At 37.8% G+C, this 20,382-nt stretch overlaps 1 protein-coding gene and 1 long non-coding RNA gene across 6 annotated transcripts; both read right to left on the bottom strand.

The window, feature by feature from the left end:
- Positions 1-5,435: 5,435 nt before the first annotated feature.
- Positions 5,436-16,460, bottom strand: LOC306827396 (uncharacterized protein). 4 transcript variants are annotated; one of them, XM_079349181.1, is made up of 8 exons: positions 16,340-16,460; positions 15,268-15,413; positions 15,125-15,146; positions 14,718-14,872; positions 14,604-14,616; positions 7,933-8,004; positions 7,096-7,220; positions 5,436-5,755 (listed from the first exon to the last, which is right to left on the bottom strand). In XM_079349181.1, exons 1-8 carry the CDS (start codon positions 16,451-16,453, stop codon positions 5,752-5,754), a joined length of 651 nt encoding a protein of 216 aa, XP_079205307.1. In that variant the 5' UTR covers positions 16,454-16,460; the 3' UTR covers positions 5,436-5,751. The 4 variants fall into 4 exon arrangements, with proteins under 4 accessions (XP_079205307.1, XP_079205308.1, XP_079205309.1 ...); XM_079349182.1 differs by having other exon boundaries at positions 15,134-15,146; XM_079349183.1 differs by lacking the exons at positions 5,436-5,755; positions 7,096-7,220; positions 7,933-8,004 and adding exons at positions 12,175-12,505; positions 12,992-13,116.
- Positions 16,461-17,380: 920 nt separating this feature from the next.
- Positions 17,381-18,333, bottom strand: LOC306827293. 2 transcript variants are annotated; one of them, XR_013779610.1, is made up of 3 exons: positions 18,209-18,333; positions 17,893-17,982; positions 17,381-17,630 (listed from the first exon to the last, which is right to left on the bottom strand). It is a non-coding gene; the product is annotated as an uncharacterized lncRNA (long non-coding RNA). The 2 variants fall into 2 exon arrangements; XR_013779611.1 differs by having other exon boundaries at positions 17,893-17,979; positions 18,209-18,327.
- Between the last annotated feature and the right edge of the window lie 2,049 nt (positions 18,334-20,382).

Below are 20,382 nucleotides of genomic sequence, written 5' to 3'. Positions count from 1 at the left end.
TATCTATCTATCTATCTATCTATCTATCTATCTATCTATCTATCTATCTATCTATCTATCTATCTATCTATCTATCTATCTATCTATCTAAACTGATATTCTGACAGTCAAAGGTTTTACTTACTGGATTCTGATCAGTATCAGTCCTCAGTGTGGCTGCATCCGATGTAGTGAAGGATGAAATGAGCAGGAAAACCTGCAGACACAAAACGACCATGAGCACAGTTCTGTTCATGACTGAAGACCTGACGACTGAAAAATCTGTCAGGTCTGACTGCTAACAAACTACTTAAATGCTGAGAAAGAGGAAGCAAAACCAGGATTCTTCTAAGTGCACAGTGTAATAACAATGATGCAAGCATTTTAAAGAAATGTTTTCAGTTTAATTTCCCTTGTATTTTAAACTCCCTCCTGCAATAAATTCAAGAGAAATATTGTTGTGGTAACTGCTTGAAGATGATTTGACTTTTAGGATAGAGTGGATTTGGAAAAAGTTTGAAAAACTGAACACATCCGTCATTGTGGAAGCATAGTTTTCAATCTGCAGTAAATAATTAAAAGTGTTTTCTATTTGTCTAACATGTCTTAATAAGACGGCACAAACATGTCTTTTCAACCAAACCCTGACAAACTTATTTTTTTATTAAGTTTCATTGGACCTGCTTTGAATATCACACCATCAAATGCTCACATTTCAGCCTCAGTAATTTCCAAACTTGCATACATTTCTTTTATATTTCATGTCTTGTCTCTAACTGTATTTCCTATATTGTCTGGGGCAGTAGAGTCCGTCGTCAGGCCAGTAAAACACTGTGATTGAACCACACAGCTTTATTTTTATTTGTATTTATTTCAGCTTTATTTAGCCAAGAAGAGAAACTCATGGACATTAAAAACCTCTTTTTTCAAGAGTGTCTTGGACAAAACAAGCAGCAACACAAGAAACAGAGTTTGAGACAGACAATGAGCAGCCAAACATAGAAATACAAAAAATATTGTAAAAATGTGAAAATATGTGAAAATGACGGCTTATGTAAACAGGGTTACCATGGAAAAAAGGCCAAATACAACAAAGTTGGTAAACACCAATTACTGACAGAGGCAAAGAAAACATGAAGCAAGTAAAACAGAAGGAAGTCTGTTCATGTGTGTTTTTATTCAGTAGCACATTTGACTGTGATCTGTGGGCAGGTGGAAGACAAACTGTGGAGTTGTGTTACATTGACTTTGTTCAGCACAGCAGTGAGAGTCGTTTTCTGAGTCATTTACTCCAACTTGTTACAGCAGAGAGAAGTTAAACAAATACTGCAGGTCACTTGGACAAGATAGAAAAATAAGATCAGTATGTTTGTCATGTCGGATTGTGGCCAAAATGTAGCCGCACCCCAAATTGCTTTGCATGCACTTTTGACAGCACACTTAACGCCTTCAAAATAAAGGCCCTGATGATCCTTTAAACACTGAATTAATTATTTATAATGACTTTCAATACAACATTTTGGTTTAAAAGAATTTTTCTTCCAAATGTTTTTTTCCTGTGTTTATATTGTGTTTCCGTCAAACTACATGTAGCATTGATATGAAGGCAAATATTCTCATAGCATCGTTAAACGCAGTGGTTCTCAATGGGACCCAACGGTGAGTCGCAGAGCTGTTTTCAGTGGGTCGAGATTAGAAAAAAAAGTGGTAAAAAGTCTATTAAGCGCTCTTTAAGCATGTTGGCTTTGGTCCATCACATGTTTCATGTCATCCAAGGTCAAAACTGCACTATTATTAATTCAATAAAATGTGATTGTTTGAAAAAAAGTAAATTTGGTTCAGGACTCTTATAAAGGAGTCAGTGGTGGGTCTTTAGGCTGGACCAGTTAAAAACCACTGATATAGCAGACTTTGCCGCTACTTCCTTCCTTATCATTTTACGCTGATAGTCTTCAGCTGTGAACTTATATAAACAGCCAGGTCACGAGAATAGCTGTAGCAGTCCTCCTGAAATGATCGAGATATCTTCAGCAGTGCATATGTGAAAATGACGGCTTATGTAAACAGGGTTACCATGGAAAAAAGGCCAAATACAACAGAGTTGGTAAACACCAATTACTGACAGAGGCAAAGAAAACATGAAGCAAGTAAAACAGAAGGAAGTCTGTTCATGTGTGTTTTTATTCAGTAGCACATTTGACTGTGATCTGTGGGCAGGCGGAAGACAAACTGTGGAGTTGTGTTACAATTTTGGTACAAATCGCTCCAAAATTGCTGAGTGGATCAACAGGGATTTGATCTACCACATCGGCTGTGGCATGAAGTCTTCTCTGGAGAAAGGGAGAGGGAGAAAGAAAGACAAAGATTACAGAAAGGAAAAAAAAACGTCTCGCATTTAATCATCTCTGCTCTGACTGTTGCTGTCTCTAACTTTCATTTTTTAGCATTTTCCAATGACAGTTGTTGATAATGTTTTCTTTTAAAGCAACAATATGTATTAATTGGATGGCTGGTGGTCAAGTGGTTAGTCTGTTTGCCCCATTGTACAGATGCTACAGTCCATACATTTCAAATAATGTAGCTTTGATATTAGAGATGACAAAAGGTTCACTGAAACAACAACATTCATGCAGGGGGAAATGTTGGATCTCCCTTTTATCTCCTGTGATCTGTGGGCAGATGGAAGACCTGCCTTTTTAAATCATCAGAGTATTAAATTGTCTTGGTCTTTATATTGTCTACAGACTCTTTTCATTCACTTATATATTATGTGTCTATACATGTTAGGTATGTTTGAATTGGCATGAGGAATGTTCTCTTACTCGACAGGAGGAGGAGGAGGTGGAGGAGGAAGAGTAAACATAGGCCCTGGAAGCATTGACCCTACGCCACATCCTCCTGGTCTCCAGCTACAGTTAGATGGTCTGTAACTTCTTTTCTTCACTTGCACTCTTCCCTCCTTCTTTTGAAAAGACAAAGAACATTGATGATCTTCAAACAAATACTTGTTAAATGCTGTAAAAAGATATTTTTAATTTGTGGTCACATTTCTTCTGGTTTAATTGATTTTAAAATGATTTTATAATTATAAATAATAATAGTTATTTGTCGAAATGACATTGTTAAAAATTGTGTCTGAAGTTCAGATTAATATCCTACAATACTGTCCTCTACTAATGACACATATACAAAACATAAAGCAACAATTAACAGTTTTTTTTAGTTAGTTCCACCGAGGTTACGTTGAGTTTAGTTAGTATGGAGAATGTTACACTCTGTACATCCACATCAACAGGATCTATCTATCTATCTATATCTGTCTATCTACTCTGATATTCTGACAGTCAAAGGTTTTAACTTACTGGACTCTGGTCAGCATCAGTCCTCAGTGCGGCTGCATCAGATGTAGTGAAGGTTGAGATGAGCAAGAAAACCTGCAGACACAAAACCAGCAGCACCGTTCTGTCCATGACTGAAGACGTGAAGACTTTGATACTGCTGTGAAACCTGAGGGTTCTTTATACTCTTACAGTCGTACACAACAATCATGTGGAGAGGAAAGGCAATTAAAGGGTGGATGCAGATGTTAGATAACGCACGCACACGAAAAATTCAAGAAGGATTGTTCTATCACAAACAAATTACACCAATAATGTTGACTTCTGGTTTGTTAAACTGATAAATCTGCTTCCTCTGCTGTAGTCCCTCCTTGGACATTTACTGATCATATCACTTAAATAAACCAGCAGATTAACAGAGACGTTATATAACTTCACTTTTGTGCTCTCAGTTGATTCATGTTGTGATTTTCTTTTTACACACTTCGCAGTGAGACAATGTTTAAAGTAATATGTTAGAAAAGGCATGTCTTATCCAATGATATTTGTGAACAGGACTTGAGAAATTGTTCTGAATTTTTACAACACATCTTCGACTTCTATCTTTTGAGACACATTGACTTCTTCTAGAGCTAAAAACAAAACAAAATGAAGTAAACATGAGAGTTTAATCTAAGGTCATTTTATGTGAGATCACTTTCTTATGAGTCAACTTCCCCAGCGTTGATGTCTTTGGATGTGAAGTCTTACTTTACCTTAAGAGGAGTGAGAGAACCTGACTAACAGGTTTTATTGATTCTTAGAACAGAATGATTTTAGAGCTCTGCAGGTGACAAGAGACAAATACAGTAGGATGGTGTAAGTCGGTATGCTTTCTTTAATCAAGGACGAAAAAATGAATTCAGACCTGCACCGAGGTTTTCAGCTAGAATTTATCTTGGTTAATTTAATTGTCCAACAAGAGTCAAGATTACCAAACCCATTTACATTTAGTTTAGTTAGTATGGAGAATGTCACACTCTGTACATCCACATAAACAGGATCTATCTGTTACGATTCAGAATTGAAACCAAACGCACGACTCAGAGACTGAATCAACGAACAATAATTTATAGTAATTAATTAAATAATTAAGACAACGGTGAATAAATGTACAAGAAAATAAGTGACACTAATGTGTAGCATAAATCTAAAGTGACAATAATGTGTACAAGTAATGTAATGTGACTCTAAATGTGTAACATGAAAAATGTGACTCGAAGGTGATCCAAAAACACGCGTGTAGTAGAGCCAGATGAAGACAAACGAGACGAGACAAACGAGACGACCTGCCCGTCCTGCAACCTCGTGTTGGACTGGGAAACTAGCGAGAGGGAGGAAAAACACGAAAGGTCAAAAAACACGACAGGGAAAAACACGAGCAATCACAGAGCCACTAAATAACTGGTAAAGACACGGAGAGTACAAACCACTGAGGGAAGAACAATAATCTGGCGCCGGCAGCATGGAGGGAGCCGGCTTAAATAATGAGCTGGTTGAAGTGAACACACCTGTGAGCCAACCTGAAACCAATGAGTACTTAAGGGGTGAAGGGAAAACACAGAGGGAGTGGACAGACAGGGAAAAACAAAACAAACACACGTGGGAAGGCACACAGAAACCAAAACATGACACTATCTATCTATCTCTATCTCTCTCTCGCTCGCTCGCTCGCTCTCTCTCTCTCTCTGTCTGTCTGTCTGTCTAAAGTAAATTTGGTTCAGGATTTTTATAAAGAAGTCAGAGGTGGGTCTTTACGCTAGACCAGTTAAAAACCCCTGATATAACATACTTTGTCGCTACTTCCTTATATTTTGGTTTTTTTCATTTATGTTTATCATTTTACACTGATAGTCTTCAGCTGTGAACTAATGTGAACAGCCAGGTCACGAGAATAGCAGTAGCAGTCCTCCTGAAATTAGCGAGATATCTTCAGCAGTGCATATGTGAAAATGACGGCTTATGTAAACAGGGTTACCATGGAAAAAAGGCCAAATACAACAAAGTTGGTAAACACCAATTACTGACAGAGGCAAAGAAAACATGAAGCAAGTAAAACAGAAGGAAGTCTTTTCATGTGTGTTTTTATTCAGTAGCACATTTGACTGTGATCTGTGGGCAGGTGGAAGACAAACTGTGGAGTTGTGTTACATTGACTTTGTTCAGCACAGCAGTGAGAGTCGTTTTCTGAGTCATTTACTCCAACTTGTTACAGCAGAGAGAAGTTAAACAAATACTGCAGGTCACTTGGACAAGATAGAAAAATAAGATCAGTATGTTTGTCATGTCGGAGCCGTTACATAATCAATACATTTAAGTTCTTTTAAAATCGCTCCATAAGTGCTGAGTGGATCAACAGGGATTTGATCTATCACATCGGCTGTGGCATGAAGTCTTATCTGGAGAAAGGGAGAGGGAGAAAGAAAGACAAAGATTACAGAAAGGAAAAAAAACATCTAGCATTTAATCATCTCTGCTCTGACTGTTGTTGTATTTTTGCATTTTCCAATGACGGCTGTTTATAATGTTTTCTTTTAAAGCAACAATATGTATTACCGTAAATTCCGTACTATTGAGCGCACCTGGATATAAGCCGCACCGGCTAAAAATAAGTAAATAAATGTATTTGTACATATATAAACCGCACTTGATTATAAGCCGCAGGTGTCCACGCTATAACAAGAGCTATTTACACAGACGTAGGCTACCGGTAACATCCGCAAATACTGTAGCGTCCGTACGGACGTTAAAGGACGACGAGAGCGTTCAAATAATAACTTTTAATAACCCGATCACTGTCGGCCGTGACCACGCCGTTTACAGCAGAGAGCAACACATAACTTGCCGTAACAATCCGACTCTCTCCCCCAGCGTTCTCTCATACAGCCACTCAACACGTTCTCACTGGTGCATTCACTGACTCTCCACATAATCGGAATTATGAACACATTATCAACTACTGACTTTACAACATGAACCGTTACAATACGAAGCCTAGCCGACGGTGTCTGTAACACGGCTGATGAAAAAGATGACCGTAATATATTTCACAAGAAAAAGTCCATCCATTCACTGCCTCAGAATGACTTCATTACTCACTTCCTCAGTCTCTGTTGTCGCTGTCAGTGTCATCTTAACGTGCAGCAGCTCTGTTAGCTTCTTTGACAGCCAGTTCGATCGCCTTTAACTTGAAAGCTACATCATATGTATTTCTCCGTGTGTTTTCCATGATGAGGGTGCGTGCATGAAGCGCAAAATGACTGATATTAAGATCCGATGTGACGAAGTCAAATGTTTTTGCGGCAGAAGCTCATTGTCCCCCATAAAAAATCCATGCATTAGCCGCACCGGAGTAGAAGCCGCAGTGCTCGAAGTGTGAGAAAAAAGTAGCGGCTTATAGTCCGGAATTTACGGTAATTGGATAGCTGGTGGTCAAGTGGTTAGTCTGTTTGCCCCATTGTACAGATGCTACAGTCCATACATTTCAAATAATGTAGCTTTGATATTAGAGATGACAAAAGGTTCACTGAAACAACAACATTCATGCAGGGGGAAATGTTAGATCTCCCTTTTATCTCCTGTGATCTGTGGGCAGATGGAAGACCTGCCTTTTTAAATCATCAGAGTATTAAATTGTCTTGTTCTTTATATTGTCTACAGACTCTTTTCATTCACTTTTTATATTATGTGTCTATACATGTTAGGTATGTTTGAATTGGCATGAGGAATGATCTCTTACTCGACAGGAGGAGGAGGAGTAAACATAGGCCATGGAAGCACTGCCCCTGGGCGACAGGCTCCTGGTCTCCAGCTACAGTTAGATGGTCTGTAACTTCTTTTCTTCACTTGCACTCTTCCCTCCTTCTTTTGAAAAGACAAAGAACATTGATGATCTTCAAACAAATTGATACTTGTTAAATGCTGAAAAAAGATATTTTTAATTTGTAATCACATTTCTTCTGGTTTAATTGATTTTAAAATGATTATATAATTATAAATAATACTAGTTATTTGTCGAAATGACATTGTAAAAAAATGTGTCTGAAGTTCAGATTAATTTCCTACAATACTGTCCTCTACTAATAACACCAATACAACACATAAAGCAACAATGAACAGCTTTTTTTAGTTCAGGCCTTTGTGAAGAGTGACCAGGAGCATTTTTTCAGCTATAATTTATCTTGGTTAATTTAATCGTTCAACAAGAGTCAAGATTACCAAACCCATTTACGTTTAGTTTAGTTAGTATGGAGAATGTTACACTCTGTACATCCACATAAATAGGATCTATCTATCTATCTATCTATCTATCTATCTATCTATCTATCTATCTATCTATCTATCTATCTATCCATCCATCCATCCATCCATCCATCCATCCATCCATCCATCCATCCATCCATCCATCCATCCATCCATCCATCCATCCATCCATCCATCCATCCATCCATCCATCCATCCATCCATCCATCCATCCATCCATCCATCCATCCATCCATCCATCCATCCATCCATCCATCCATCCATCCATCTATCTATCTAAACTGATATTCTGACAGCCAAAGGTTTTACTTACTGGATTCTGATCAGTATCATTCCTCAGTGTGGCTGCATCCAATGTAGTGAAGGATGAAATGAGCAGGAAAACCTGCAGACACAAAACGACCATGAGCACAGTTCTGTTCATGACTGAAGACCTGACGACTGAAAAATCTGTCAGGTCTGACTGCTAACAAACTACTTAAATGCTGAGAAAGAGGAAGCAAAACCAGGATTCATCGAAGTGCACAGTGTAATAACAATGAGGCATGAAGAAATGTTTTCCGTTTAACTTCCCTTGTATTTTAAACTCCCTCCTGCAATAAATTCAAGAGAAATATCGTTGTGGTAACTGCTTGAAGATGATTTGACTTTTAGGATAGAGTGGATTTGGAAAAAGTTTGAAAAACTGAACACATCCGTCATTGTGGAAGCATAGTTTTCAATCTGCAGTAAATAATTAAAAGTGTTTTCTATTTGTCTAACATGTCTTAATAAGACGGCACAAACATGTCTTTTGAACCAAACCCTGACAAATGTATTTTTCATTAAGTTTCATTGGACCTGCTTTGAATATCACACCATCAAATGCTCACATTTCAGCCTCAGTAATTTCCAAACTTGCATAAATTTCTGTTATATTTCATGTCTTGTCTCTAACTGTATTTCCTATATTGTCTGGGGCAGTAGAGTCCGCTGTCAGGCCAGTAAAACACTGTGATTGAACCACACAGCTTTATTTTTATTTGTATTTATTTCAGCTTTATTTAGCCAAGAAGAGAAACTCATGGACATTAAAAACCTCTTTTTTCAAGAGTGTCTTGGACAAAACAAGCAGCAACACAAGAAACAGAGTTTGAGACAGACAATGAGCAGCCAAACATAGAAATACAAAAATACATCAAATACAGAAGAAATAAATCTTTGGGCAATTGAAAGTCACAAAAAACACATCTGAGTAGTAAATGTTTGTCAGAATCCTCCATAAACACACCAGGAAGAACATTGTATTTTCTCCTCCTTTGACGAAGATGTGTAGATGATGAAAAAAATATCTGCTGACACTGACTTGCTGATAGTATAAAAAGTTGTTTTACAAAGTCAAGAAACAGCATGAGTCCAGGTAAGCCATGGTACCTGGGAGAGTCATCAGCCAATTGTGATCCCTCATTAATAAAGAAAGAGACTAGTATTTATACAGCATTGGTCAAAGCAACATCCGCACATTTATGTCCTACTTTGGACTTAGTTCAACAGTTAGCATTTAAGTCCACATCATCGTCCACATCCTGCCCTCCTTTATCTTCTCTGGGCAGCACAGAGACTTAGAGGTAACTTCTTTTATTGTATCTCTTCCTACACCCTATGAGTCAATCATCTATGTTACATCCAAACAATACCCAACTGTTATCTTACACATTCTCAAGGAAGGAGTATGAGCCTTTAACCTCAAATTCTCCACTTCAGGCTCTTTGGTGTTAAACCAAACTCTTCCTTAAGAACACAAATTGCTTTACTAAAGTTCACATTTTAGTAGCACAGTTACAATTCACATAATTGTTCGTATCATACTGTGTCGCAAGTATAATACACTTCAACATCTACAGCCAGATGTCTCTGCCTCCAAGTCAGTTAACTTCCCTTTTCAAAGTGTCAAACGAGAGAGGTTTGTTAAGTTTCAGTTCATTCTGTCATTAAATGAACTGACAGTAAGGTCCTGGGATTGAAGATTATCAGTCCCTGTACTCTTCTGACTGATGAGGGTCAGAGGGTATGAAGGAAGCAGACCTAAAAGAGCTTTATTGTGAACTGATGATGTATCTGTATCGTGACAGTGATTAGATCATTTTTCTCTGTTGAATTTCTGGTCGTAACCATCAACCATTTCTAAAGAAAAACAATGAGGCTGCAAAAACCAAGAACCAATTATGTCCTTCTAATAAATCTATATCCTCGCTGTATTGAGTAGGAGGAGGAGTAGGAGGAGGAAGATTGTGCTCTAGCTGGGACTGTTAATTATACTCACTAAAATAAACATTAAAAAAATTAACTTATGACTTCATATAACTTCCTTTGCCCTGGAGCAAATGATGGTAGAGTTTAATCAAATGTTGAAATCGGAAGTCATTGAACTTTTCATAGAGATGTAAAATCTGGAAGGTTCTGTTGACTTTTTGTACGATAGAAATTATATTTATTATTATTTATAATAATTTTTGTACGATAGAAATAAGTGCACTTTAAGTTTTACACTTGGTTATGGTGGATGGCGGTATCTTCTTTTTTTTATTATCTTGACCTGGAACATCAAATATCACTCACTCCCGTCTTCTCACTGATGTGTACATTTAAGTTTAAAGTCAGGGGTCGAATACACTACCTGACAGTACCTCAATCAGGACATTTTTACAAAGTGCTTCATCTTCTTATTGAAATTACGTTTGTTACGTTTCCTCTATTTTAAAATTGATGAATTATGTTTAAGAATTCCATTTGAAGAAATGACATTAAACATCTTTACATGTGGGCTCTTGTTATACAATCCCTTCTTCCCAATAAAAATACTCAAGCACAATGTATTTGCAGCAATAAATTAACTCGTAAATAAAACAATGCTGAACATTTGGCCAACTAATTGTAATCTCCACTAAAGCAGGATGATAGGGTTAAATTGTTTTACTGAATATATATTGCATCATCACATTATTTGAATTAGTTGAACAATATGCTCTTATGGTGATTCATTCACTAAGACATGAAATGAGGCATTGTTATGAAGTGAGGAGGATTTTCTTCTGTCCTCACGGTGGCTGCATCAGTAGAAGTGAAGGTTGAGAAGAGCAGGAAGAGCTGCAGAAACAAGACGAGCAGCACAGTCTGTGTATGAGTGATCTGAAGACTTTGATACAGCTGAGAAACACAGGTCTCTTTATATAAGGACTTCTTTAATATGGAGAAACAGGAAACTATTTAAAGGGTGTCTTCAGATAACAGATAGCTTCAACACACAATATGAGATAGGGGTTGTTTAATCACAAACTATCTAAACCCTGATAGACTTCTGGTATGTTAAATGGATATATCTGTTTCCTCCTCTGAACTCCCTCCTCAGATCTTCTCAAATTGACTTTTTCATCTGCATCAACATAGTGTAGGAGCTAAACGTTTCACTGTTGCTCATTTGCAACAAGTTGTTCACAAAAATCGTTTCCACTTTTCAAACTGAAGCGTTGTATTCAGAATGAAGACAACACCAAGCTCTCCTTCATGTACGCTCGCTCATCTGTTTCATCTGATGCACACAGAAGCACACGCACTCCCACGCTATCATGATGACAGTTGGATTTATAATTATACTCGTACATTACTAGTAGTGCCATTGACATCTCTCTATGAGTGCATGTCCACAGGACCCTGTTCGTGTGTGTGTGTGTGTGTGTATGTGTGTCCCTTTGCAGGATTATTAAATCATCTTTTCTATTTCAATGGAGCCCAAAGATATTAGGTGGCCAAAATGTAGCCGCACCCCAAATTGCTTTGCATGCACTTGTGACAGCACACTTAATGCCTTCAAAATAAAGGCCCTGATGATCCTTTAAACACTGAATTAATTATTTATAATGACTTTCAATACAACATTTTGGTTTAAAAGAATTTTTCTTCCAAATGTTTTTTCCTGTGTTTATATTGTATTTCCGTCAAACTACATGTAACATTGATATGAAGGCAAATATTCTCATAGCATCGTTAAACGCAGTGGTTCTCAATGGGACCCAACGGTGAGTCGCAGAGCTGTTTTCAGTGGGTCGAGATTAGAAAAAAAAGTGGTAAAAAGTCTATTAAGCGCTCTTTAAGCATGTTGGCTTTGTTCCATCACATGTTTCATGCCATCCAAGGTCAAAACTGCACTTTTTTAATTCAATAAAATGTGATTGTTTGGAAAATAAATTTGGTTCAGGACTCTTATAAAGGAGTCAGTGGTGGGTCTTTAGGCTGGACCAGTTAAAAACCACTGATATAGCAGACTTTGTAGCTACTTCCTTCCTTATCATTTTACGCTGATAGTCTTCAGCTGTGAACTTATATAAACAGCCAGGTCACGAGAATAGCTGTAGCAGTCCTCCTGAAATGATCGAGATATCTTCAGCAGTGCATATGTGAAAATGACGGCTTATGTAAACAGGGTTACCATGGAAAAAAGGCCAAATACAACAAAGTTGGTAAACACCAATTACTGACAGAGGCAAAGAAAACATGAAGCAAGTAAAACAGAAGGAAGTCTGTTCATGTGTGTTTTTATTCAGTAGCACATTTGACTGTGATCTGTGGGCAGGCGGAAGACAAACTGTGGAGTTGTGTTACATTGACTTTGTTCAGCACAGCAGTGAGAGTCATTTTCTGAGTCATTTACTCCAACTTGTTACAGCAGAGAGAAGTTAAACAAATACTGCAGGTCACTTGGACAAGATAGAAAAATAAGATCAGTATGTTTGTCATGTCGGAGCCGTTACATAATCAATACATTTAAGTTCTTTTAAAATCGCTCCAAAATTGCTGAGTGGATCAACAGGGATTTGATCTACCACATCGGCTGTGGCATGAAGTCTTCTCTGGAGAAGGGAGAAAGAAAGACAAAGATTACAGAAAGGAAAAAAAAACATCTAGCATTTAATCATCTCTGCTCTGACTGTTGCTGTCTCTAACTTTCATTTTTTAGCATTTTCCAATGACAGCTGTTGATAATGTTTTCTTTTAAAGCAACAATATGTATTAATTGGATGGCTGGTGGTCAAGTGGTTAGTCTGTTTGCCCCATTGTACAGATGCTACAGTCCATACATTTCAAATAATGTAGCTTTGATATTAGAGATGACAAAAGGTTCACTGAAACAACAACATTCATGCAGGGGGAAATGTTAGATCTCCCTTTTATCTCCTGTGATCTGTGGGCAGATGGAAGACCTGCCTTTTTAAATCATCAGAGTATTAAATTGTCTTGTTCTTTATATTGTCTATAGACTCTTTTCATTCACTTTTCATATTATGTGTCTATACATGTTAGATATGTTTGAATTGGCATGAGGAATGATCTCTTACTCGACAGGAGGAGGAGGAGTAAACATAGGCCATGGAAGCACTGCCCCTGGGCGACAGGCTCCTGGTCTCCAGCTACAGTTAGATGGTCTGTAATTTCTTCTCCTGCCTTGTACTCTTCCCTCCTTCTTTTGAAAAAAACAAAAAAACATTGATGATCTTCAAACAAATTGATTTTTGTTAAATGCTGTAAAAATACATTTTTAATTTGTAATCACATTTCTTCTTTAATTGATTTTAAAATTATTATATAATTATAAATAATATTAGCTATTTGTTGAAATGACATTGTAAAAAAATGTGTCTGAAGTTCAGATTAATTTCCTACAATACTGTCCTCTACTAATAACACCAATATAAAACATAGAGCAGCAATGAACAGTTTTTTTAATACCGTAAATTCCGTACTATTGAGCGCACCTGGATATAAGCCGCACCGGCTAAAAATAAGTAAATAAATGTATTTGTACATATATAAGCCGCACTTGATTATAAGCCGCAGGTGTCCACGCTATAACAAGAGCTATTTACACAGACGTAGGCTACCGGTAACATCCGCAAATACTGTAGCGTCCGTACGGACGTTAAAGGACGACGAGAGCGTTCAAATAATAACTTTTAATAATCCGATCACTGTCGGCCGTGACCACGCCGTTTACAGCGGAGAGCAACACATAATTTGCCGTAACAATCCAACTCTCTCCCCCAGCGTTCTCTCATACAGCCACTCAACACGTTCTCGCTGGTGCATTCACTGACTCTCCACATAATCGGAATTATGAACACATTATCAACTACTGACTTTACAACATGAACCGTTACAATACGAAGCCTAGCCGACGGTGTCTGTAACACGGCTGATGAAAAAGATGACCGTAATATATTTCACAAGAAAAAGTCCATCCATTCACTGCCTCAGAATGACTTCATTACTCACTTCCTCAGTCTCTGTTGTCGCTGTCAGTGTCATCTTAACGTGCAGCAGCTCTGTTAGCTTCTTTGACAGCCAGGTCGATCGCCTTTAACTTGAAAGCTGCATCATATGTATTTCTCCGTGTGTTTTCCATGATGAGGGTGCGTGCATGAAGCGCAAAATGACTGATATTAAGATCCGACGTGACGAAGTCAAATGTTTTTGCGGCAGAAGCTCATTGTCCCCCATAAAAAATCCATGCATTAGCCGCACCGGAGTAGAAGCCGCAGTGCTCGAAGTGTGAGAAAAAAGTAGCGGCTTATAGTCCGGAATTTACGGTACTTCAGCTGGGGTTACATTTAGTCCTTTCTAAATGTATCTAATAAAAGTATATACCAGTCTTTTCTCATGATGTTTACACAAATGTCATCATCTCCATCGAATTGTTGATAAACATTATAGAACTTTGTCAAAGATATGCTGAGGTAGCAGTGATTAAGATTTTGTTAAATGATTGTAAACTATGAACGCAGAGAGGCCGACGTCTGAGAAAAGACAAAATGACACATCAGAGGAGAAAAAAGATTTGTTTCTTTGTGGTGCAGCAGTTCAGTTCTGTTATCAGTGATCCCTTCTGTGGCTGAAGCTCACTAAGCACAATATTTATCACTGACGAGTGAATCCATCACTCACTTCACCCACCTGTTCAGGAGACCTGAGAGAGAGAGAGAGAGAAACACAGGGTGCAGTTACATAAAATGAGTCGATGGCTACCATCAGTTTCTTTGAGACTAAAGTAAAAGAATAATCTCTTACCTGGGAGGTGGAGGAGGTGGAGGAGGTGGAGGAGTGAACACAGGTGCTGGGATCCCTTGACCCCTTGACCCTAAAAGCGAACATCCTCCTGGTCTCTTGCTGCAGTAAGATGAGAGTCTGTTGTTTCTTCTCCTGCCCTGTACTCTTTCCTCCATCTTTAGAAAAAAACATGATTTCCAAACAAGTTGATACTTATTACATGCTGTAGAAAATTTGTCATTTCTAATCACATTTCTTCTGGTTTAATTGATCTTAAAATGATAATATGATTAAGTCTTTATTTCGGATTAATTTCCTACAACACTGTCCTCTACTAATGACACCCATACAAAACATAAAGCAACAATTAACAGATAGAAGCTTGCTAAGCAGACAATTTATCACTGACGAGTGAATCCATCACTCACTTCACCCACCTGTTCAGGAGACCTGAGAGAGAGAGAGAGAGAGAGAGAGAGAGAGAGAGAGAGAGAGAGAGAGAGAGAGTCATTGGTTACCTTTTGCCTTTTTCCAGCTGCTTTGAGAATAAAGTAAGAGAATCATTTCTTACCTGGGTGGAGGAGGAGGTGGAGGAGGAGGCGGAGCATCCAGCGTTTCGGTTCCTGAGTTTACACATGAACCATCTCTCCTGCATTGACCCTGAAATCTGCGTCTGTTTCCAAATCTTCTTTCATTGTGCTTATATCCTCTCTCAGCCTGCAACAAGTTGTAACAGCAATACCTCAACATATGAATTATCTATTAACTGCACACCATAATGAATTAGAAAAACAGTTGTACAGCTCCTGCTCAGTTTGGCTCTATCGTATTAATGGGCTGTCAATGAAATAGTTACAGGGTAAATTTAATGGGAGATTTACAAGGAAGGAAGTTGTAATGTAATCAGGTCGGTAACAAATGAGTGTTTAAAAAGAACAGCATTGAAACAAGTTTATATTTAACAATCAAAAAGTCTTTCAATGTTAATATCACATTTAAAGATGGTTTAATTTATTTAATGATGATCAGAAGAACATGATTTGATCTTAACTTGGATGGTTAAGATCAAGAGGTTTTTTAGAAAGTCTTAACCTTGTAAACATCAGGACTGTGCATCTTCCCTGACTCAATCACAATGCATCCTCAGTTTTCCATATTACTGCACGTGGCTACGTTTTCATCAGTAAAGGAAAGCAGTCGGATAAATATCAACAAATCAAAGTCAACATAAATGAATTGACATTGTAAACCAAAACAAATAAATGAGCTGGGGCTGGAAAAACTCTACACACAAAGTTGGCTACAATCGATAATGTTCTATCACTGCATCGATGCAGAATCATTCACATCGCGACGTGAAATGATTCATTTAAACTTTCCCGATATCTGTATTTTGTAATTTAATTCAACATTTCATAGAATACACAACTGTATTACCCAGTCTCCCCCTGCACATCTTCTTTTAATTATCATGTCATCCAACAACCCTGTTGTACATTCGATCAGCTGAATCTGTAATCTTGAAGCATAACCAGCTTTCGTCTCTTAGAATTCTTTTAGCAACATGTTTGATATTTTGGGCAACCTGTAAAAGATATTAACTTTATGAATAACAGCTCGTCACAGTCAGAGGATTTTCTTACCGGATAAGGACTCTGGTCAGCATCCGTCCACTGTGCGGCTGCATCAGATGTAGTGAAGGTTGAGATGAGCAAGAAAACCTGCAGACACAAAACCAGCAGCACCGTTCTGTCCATGACTGAAGACGTGAAGACTTTGATTCTGCTTTGAAACCTGAGGGTTCTTTATACTCTTACAGTCGTACACAACAATCATGTGGAGAGGAAAGGCAACTAAAGGGTGGATGCAGATGTTAGATAACGCACGCACACGAAAAATTCAAGAAGGATTGTTCTATCACAAACAAATTACACCAATAATGTTGACTTCTGGTTTGTTAAACTGATAAATCTGCTTCCTCTGCTGTAGTCCCTCCTTGGACATTTACTGATCATATCACTTAAATAAACCAGCAGATTAACAGAGACGTTATATAACTTCACTTTTGTGCTCTCAGTTGATTCATGTTGTGATTTTCTTTTTACACACTTCGCAGTGAGACAATGTTTAAAGTAATATGTTAGAAAAGGCATGTCTTATCCAATGATATTTGTGAACAGGACTTGAGAAATTGTTCTGAATTTTTACAACACATCTTCGACTTCTATCTTTTGAGACACATTGACTTCTTCTCGAGCTAAAAACAAAACAAAATGAAGTAAACATGAGAGTTAAATCTAAGGTCATTTTATGTGAGATCACTTTCTTATGAGTCAACTTCCCCAGCTTTGATGTCTTTGGATGTGAAGCCTTACTTTACCTTAAGAGGAGTGAGAGAACCTGACTCTAACAGGTTTTATTGATTCTTAGAACAGAATGATTTTAGAGCTCTGCAGGTGACCAGAGATAAATACAGTAGGATGGTGTAAGTCAGTATGCTTTCTTTAATCAAGGACGAAAAAATGAATTCAGACCTGCACTGAGGACCTTTGTGAAGAGAGAGAGTGAAATCATGATTTTTTTTTTCATATCTTAGCAAAAGCATTTTTGCTGCTATAATTTATCTTGGTTAATTTAATTGTCCAACAAAAGAGTTACCAAAGAGATTACCAAACCCCAAAAGATCTGATTGCAAAGCTTTTATTTTAATTCACATTTTAACAGTTAACTTGATTAAACATTTATTGAATGCAACATACTGTAATGTGTAAAATTTCCAATCTTCAAAATAGCACAGTAGATCTATAACAGCTTGTTTCAAGCTTCTGATCATTGGAAACGTGAGTCAAGTTGTCTGCTTCCATCATGTTTCTTGTCTTTCCCCTTAATATGCTGAAGAAGTTGTTCGTAGTCGGGAACTCGAGGAGTGGGGCGCTAAACAGAGAAAGAAAGAGTAAGAGGCACTGAATTTAAAATGACAAACTGCTTCCACATTCGCCTGTGTTGCCCATTTACACAAAACCAGAAGATTTTCATTTTGTATTTGAACCTGTTCATAGTATCATCAAATAAGTGGAGTAGAACATGTTTGCAAGCAGAAAAGAGTGTGAAGATGCCTCATTACATCCATGAAGATCCCAACTGGTTTTCACCAGACTGTGATTTGAACATTTAATTCAAGGGACAGCATGCTTACATGCTTTCCAAAAAGGTTACATGATCCGACTCTTCGGGAACAACCTCCCCTGAACCGAAAGTTTGGTACTCTTTCTTCTGCAATTTCCTTCTAAAAAAGAGAGCAAACAATGCATGATCAAACATAGAAAACGACTTCTCAGATTTTTCACTTATCAAACTCGAACAGAAATATTTTAAATACAAATTAAAACAAAATCTAAAACGTCTCTCATTTGTATTAAGTCATCATTTTAACTTAAACAACTCCATCAGTAAACATTCAGTGAATCAAAAGAAACTCGTCACACTCAATGACCAGCTGTGAATCCTCTTACCAGCTGCAGAGCTTGGAGTTGTCGATCATCTGTCACCAGAGCGGCTGCCTCAGAAGAAGTGAAGGTTGAGATGAGCAGCAGAGTGTGCAGACTCAGCACGATCATCAGCACAGTTTTGTCCATGATGGATCAAGTGAAGAGTTAGAAACACATGCAGGTCTTTATATTCTGTGTGCTTAACATGTGCGTGTATGCAAAGAGGAAGCAACAGGACACCACGATTTTACATCATCAGGGAGACGTCCGATGGAAAATTTTCACGCCATACCTTTGTAATAATCTCAGAAATGAACTTTTTTTTTTTTAATGAAATGCTGCCTTATTGTTAACAACCAAACATTAAGGGCTAAATAAAAGTATGAGGCTGTATGTGCAGATATATTGTGATCACACAAGAGGCTACAAGCTGTAAGAAGCTGATTAGCAGTTGTTCAACATAAACAGCCGTTTGGTCAAGAAACAAGAACTCCAAAATGACAGGCTGAAAAGTTGTTTTTAATCTTGTGATCTGTGCCTTAAATCCGTCTTAAAGATGATCTCTTATCTGTCCTAAACTTATGGACAGCCTTGTATCATTGCCTTTGTGTGACCAGAATACGCCACATTTGTAGTGTTTTGTAATAGTGTAAATGTGTGTGGATGTTTTGGTTAGGTTTTGATTTGTGGTTTTTGGTTTGTTTTATGGTTTTATTAACAAAAATGTGTCAATAAAACTTGTATAGGGAGAGCGGGTAATGTGATACACTTTTAACATTTGCTCCCCTCGAGCTGAGCTAAAATGATGTATCAGTAATATTAACACATTTCCCAATAATTCAGGATGTGTCCTCGCTATGGAAATAATCAGAATGTCTTTAGGTCAAAGGGTCATGGAAATATAATTGTTCTTAAAAAAAGTGGTCATGCGCCTCACTTTACCCCACCATCGGGGTAAACTGAGACAGACCAGAGAAATGAAAGGGGTAAAGTGAACCACTTAAAAATTACCATAAGGACACATGTTGTAGCAATAAAAACTAGACTGACAACCACACATTCCCAAACTAATGTTGGACTAGTAAACACAATCATGGGAATTGGTCAAATAAGCATTTTTTTTAAATGTTTGAAAATGATCAAAAGTAGGCTAAAATCAAATACAACATAATTCATTCAAAATGTTTTAATTAACAATGACAGTGTGGGGGTCATAACAGTTAGTGTCTGGGGGTCAGCACAGGGCAATCAGAACCAGCTTGTATACAGTCTTGGCATCAAATAAGCATTTTTAAACAACGAAAACGTTTCAAAGTAGGCGACTGTAAATGAAATACAACATAATGACTCAAAATGTATGAATTAACCTTCACAGTGTGGGTATCAGAACAATTGGTGTCTAGGGATCAGCATGAAGGGCAATCAACGCCAGCTAATAGCCTACACAGCCTCTGGGTCAGAACATGGACGCATAGTCAGAACCAGCTTGTACAGTATTTGGCCCAGAACATAGGACCATCAGAACCTGTTAGGTTAGCCTTGGACTCGACGGACACAGACGAGACCCACCTGGATAACATAAGCCTCATACTCTGCAGACAGACAATGTCTCACTTTACCCCGTAGCCACTTTTCTAGAAAGAACAGCCTCACTAGCAATTCAGGCTAATCTTTGACTGGCATCAAGTACATGACTGTACATGTTGGAAGTTCATCAACTTGTATGATATAAGTTTTTCTACCTGAAGCTATTTGCTATGGCGCAACACTTAATATTGTTCTCAGCAAGAAAATTTACTTCTACATGTGAAAAAGACATTTTTGTGAAAAAAACAACAACAACATACTTATCAGTGCTCCAGCCCCGACTTTTTCTAACTGGCAAGTGTGGAATGGGAAGGACTTGAAAATATCATGGTCACATGACCACTACCGTCTTCTGTTGCCTAGATACAGGGGTTGTCTCACATTGTCCGCTGTCCCACATTACCCCGCTCTCCCTACATTGTTTACCTTGTTTTTTTATGTGTGGTTGCATAAATAAAATGGCCCGCACTTGGAGAATGTCTGTGAAGTAAAGGATGTTGTAACAAACGTCTTTGACAGTAAGTGACAGCAAGTTTGGTCTGATGTAAAATGTTACTTAATCTATCTGCACTTTCACAGGTATATGACCACATGTAAGGGCGTTGGCATCA

The sequence above is a fragment of the Symphodus melops genome (assembly GCF_947650265.1).
Source record: "Symphodus melops genome assembly, chromosome: 7".
Taxonomy (NCBI): domain Eukaryota; kingdom Metazoa; phylum Chordata; class Actinopteri; order Labriformes; family Labridae; genus Symphodus; species Symphodus melops.
Note: the sequence above shows the minus strand (reverse complement) of the source record. Positions and strands in the feature narration are given on the sequence as shown.

Excerpts from the sequence above, each read along its gene's own strand:
- LOC306827396 (XM_079349181.1), bottom strand. The coding sequence starts at position 16,453 with ATGGACAGAACGGTGCTGCTGGTTTTGTGTCTGCAGGTTTTCTTGCTC. Across the intron at positions 15,147-15,267 it reads CCACCTCCTCCTCCACCCAG|GTCTCCTGAACAGGTGGGTG; the intron begins GTAAGAAATGAT and ends TCTCTCTCTCAG. Across the intron at positions 14,873-15,124 it reads CTCCTGAACAGGTGGGTGAA|ATGGAGGAAAGAGTACAGGG; the intron begins GTGAGTGATGGA and ends TTTTTTCTAAAG.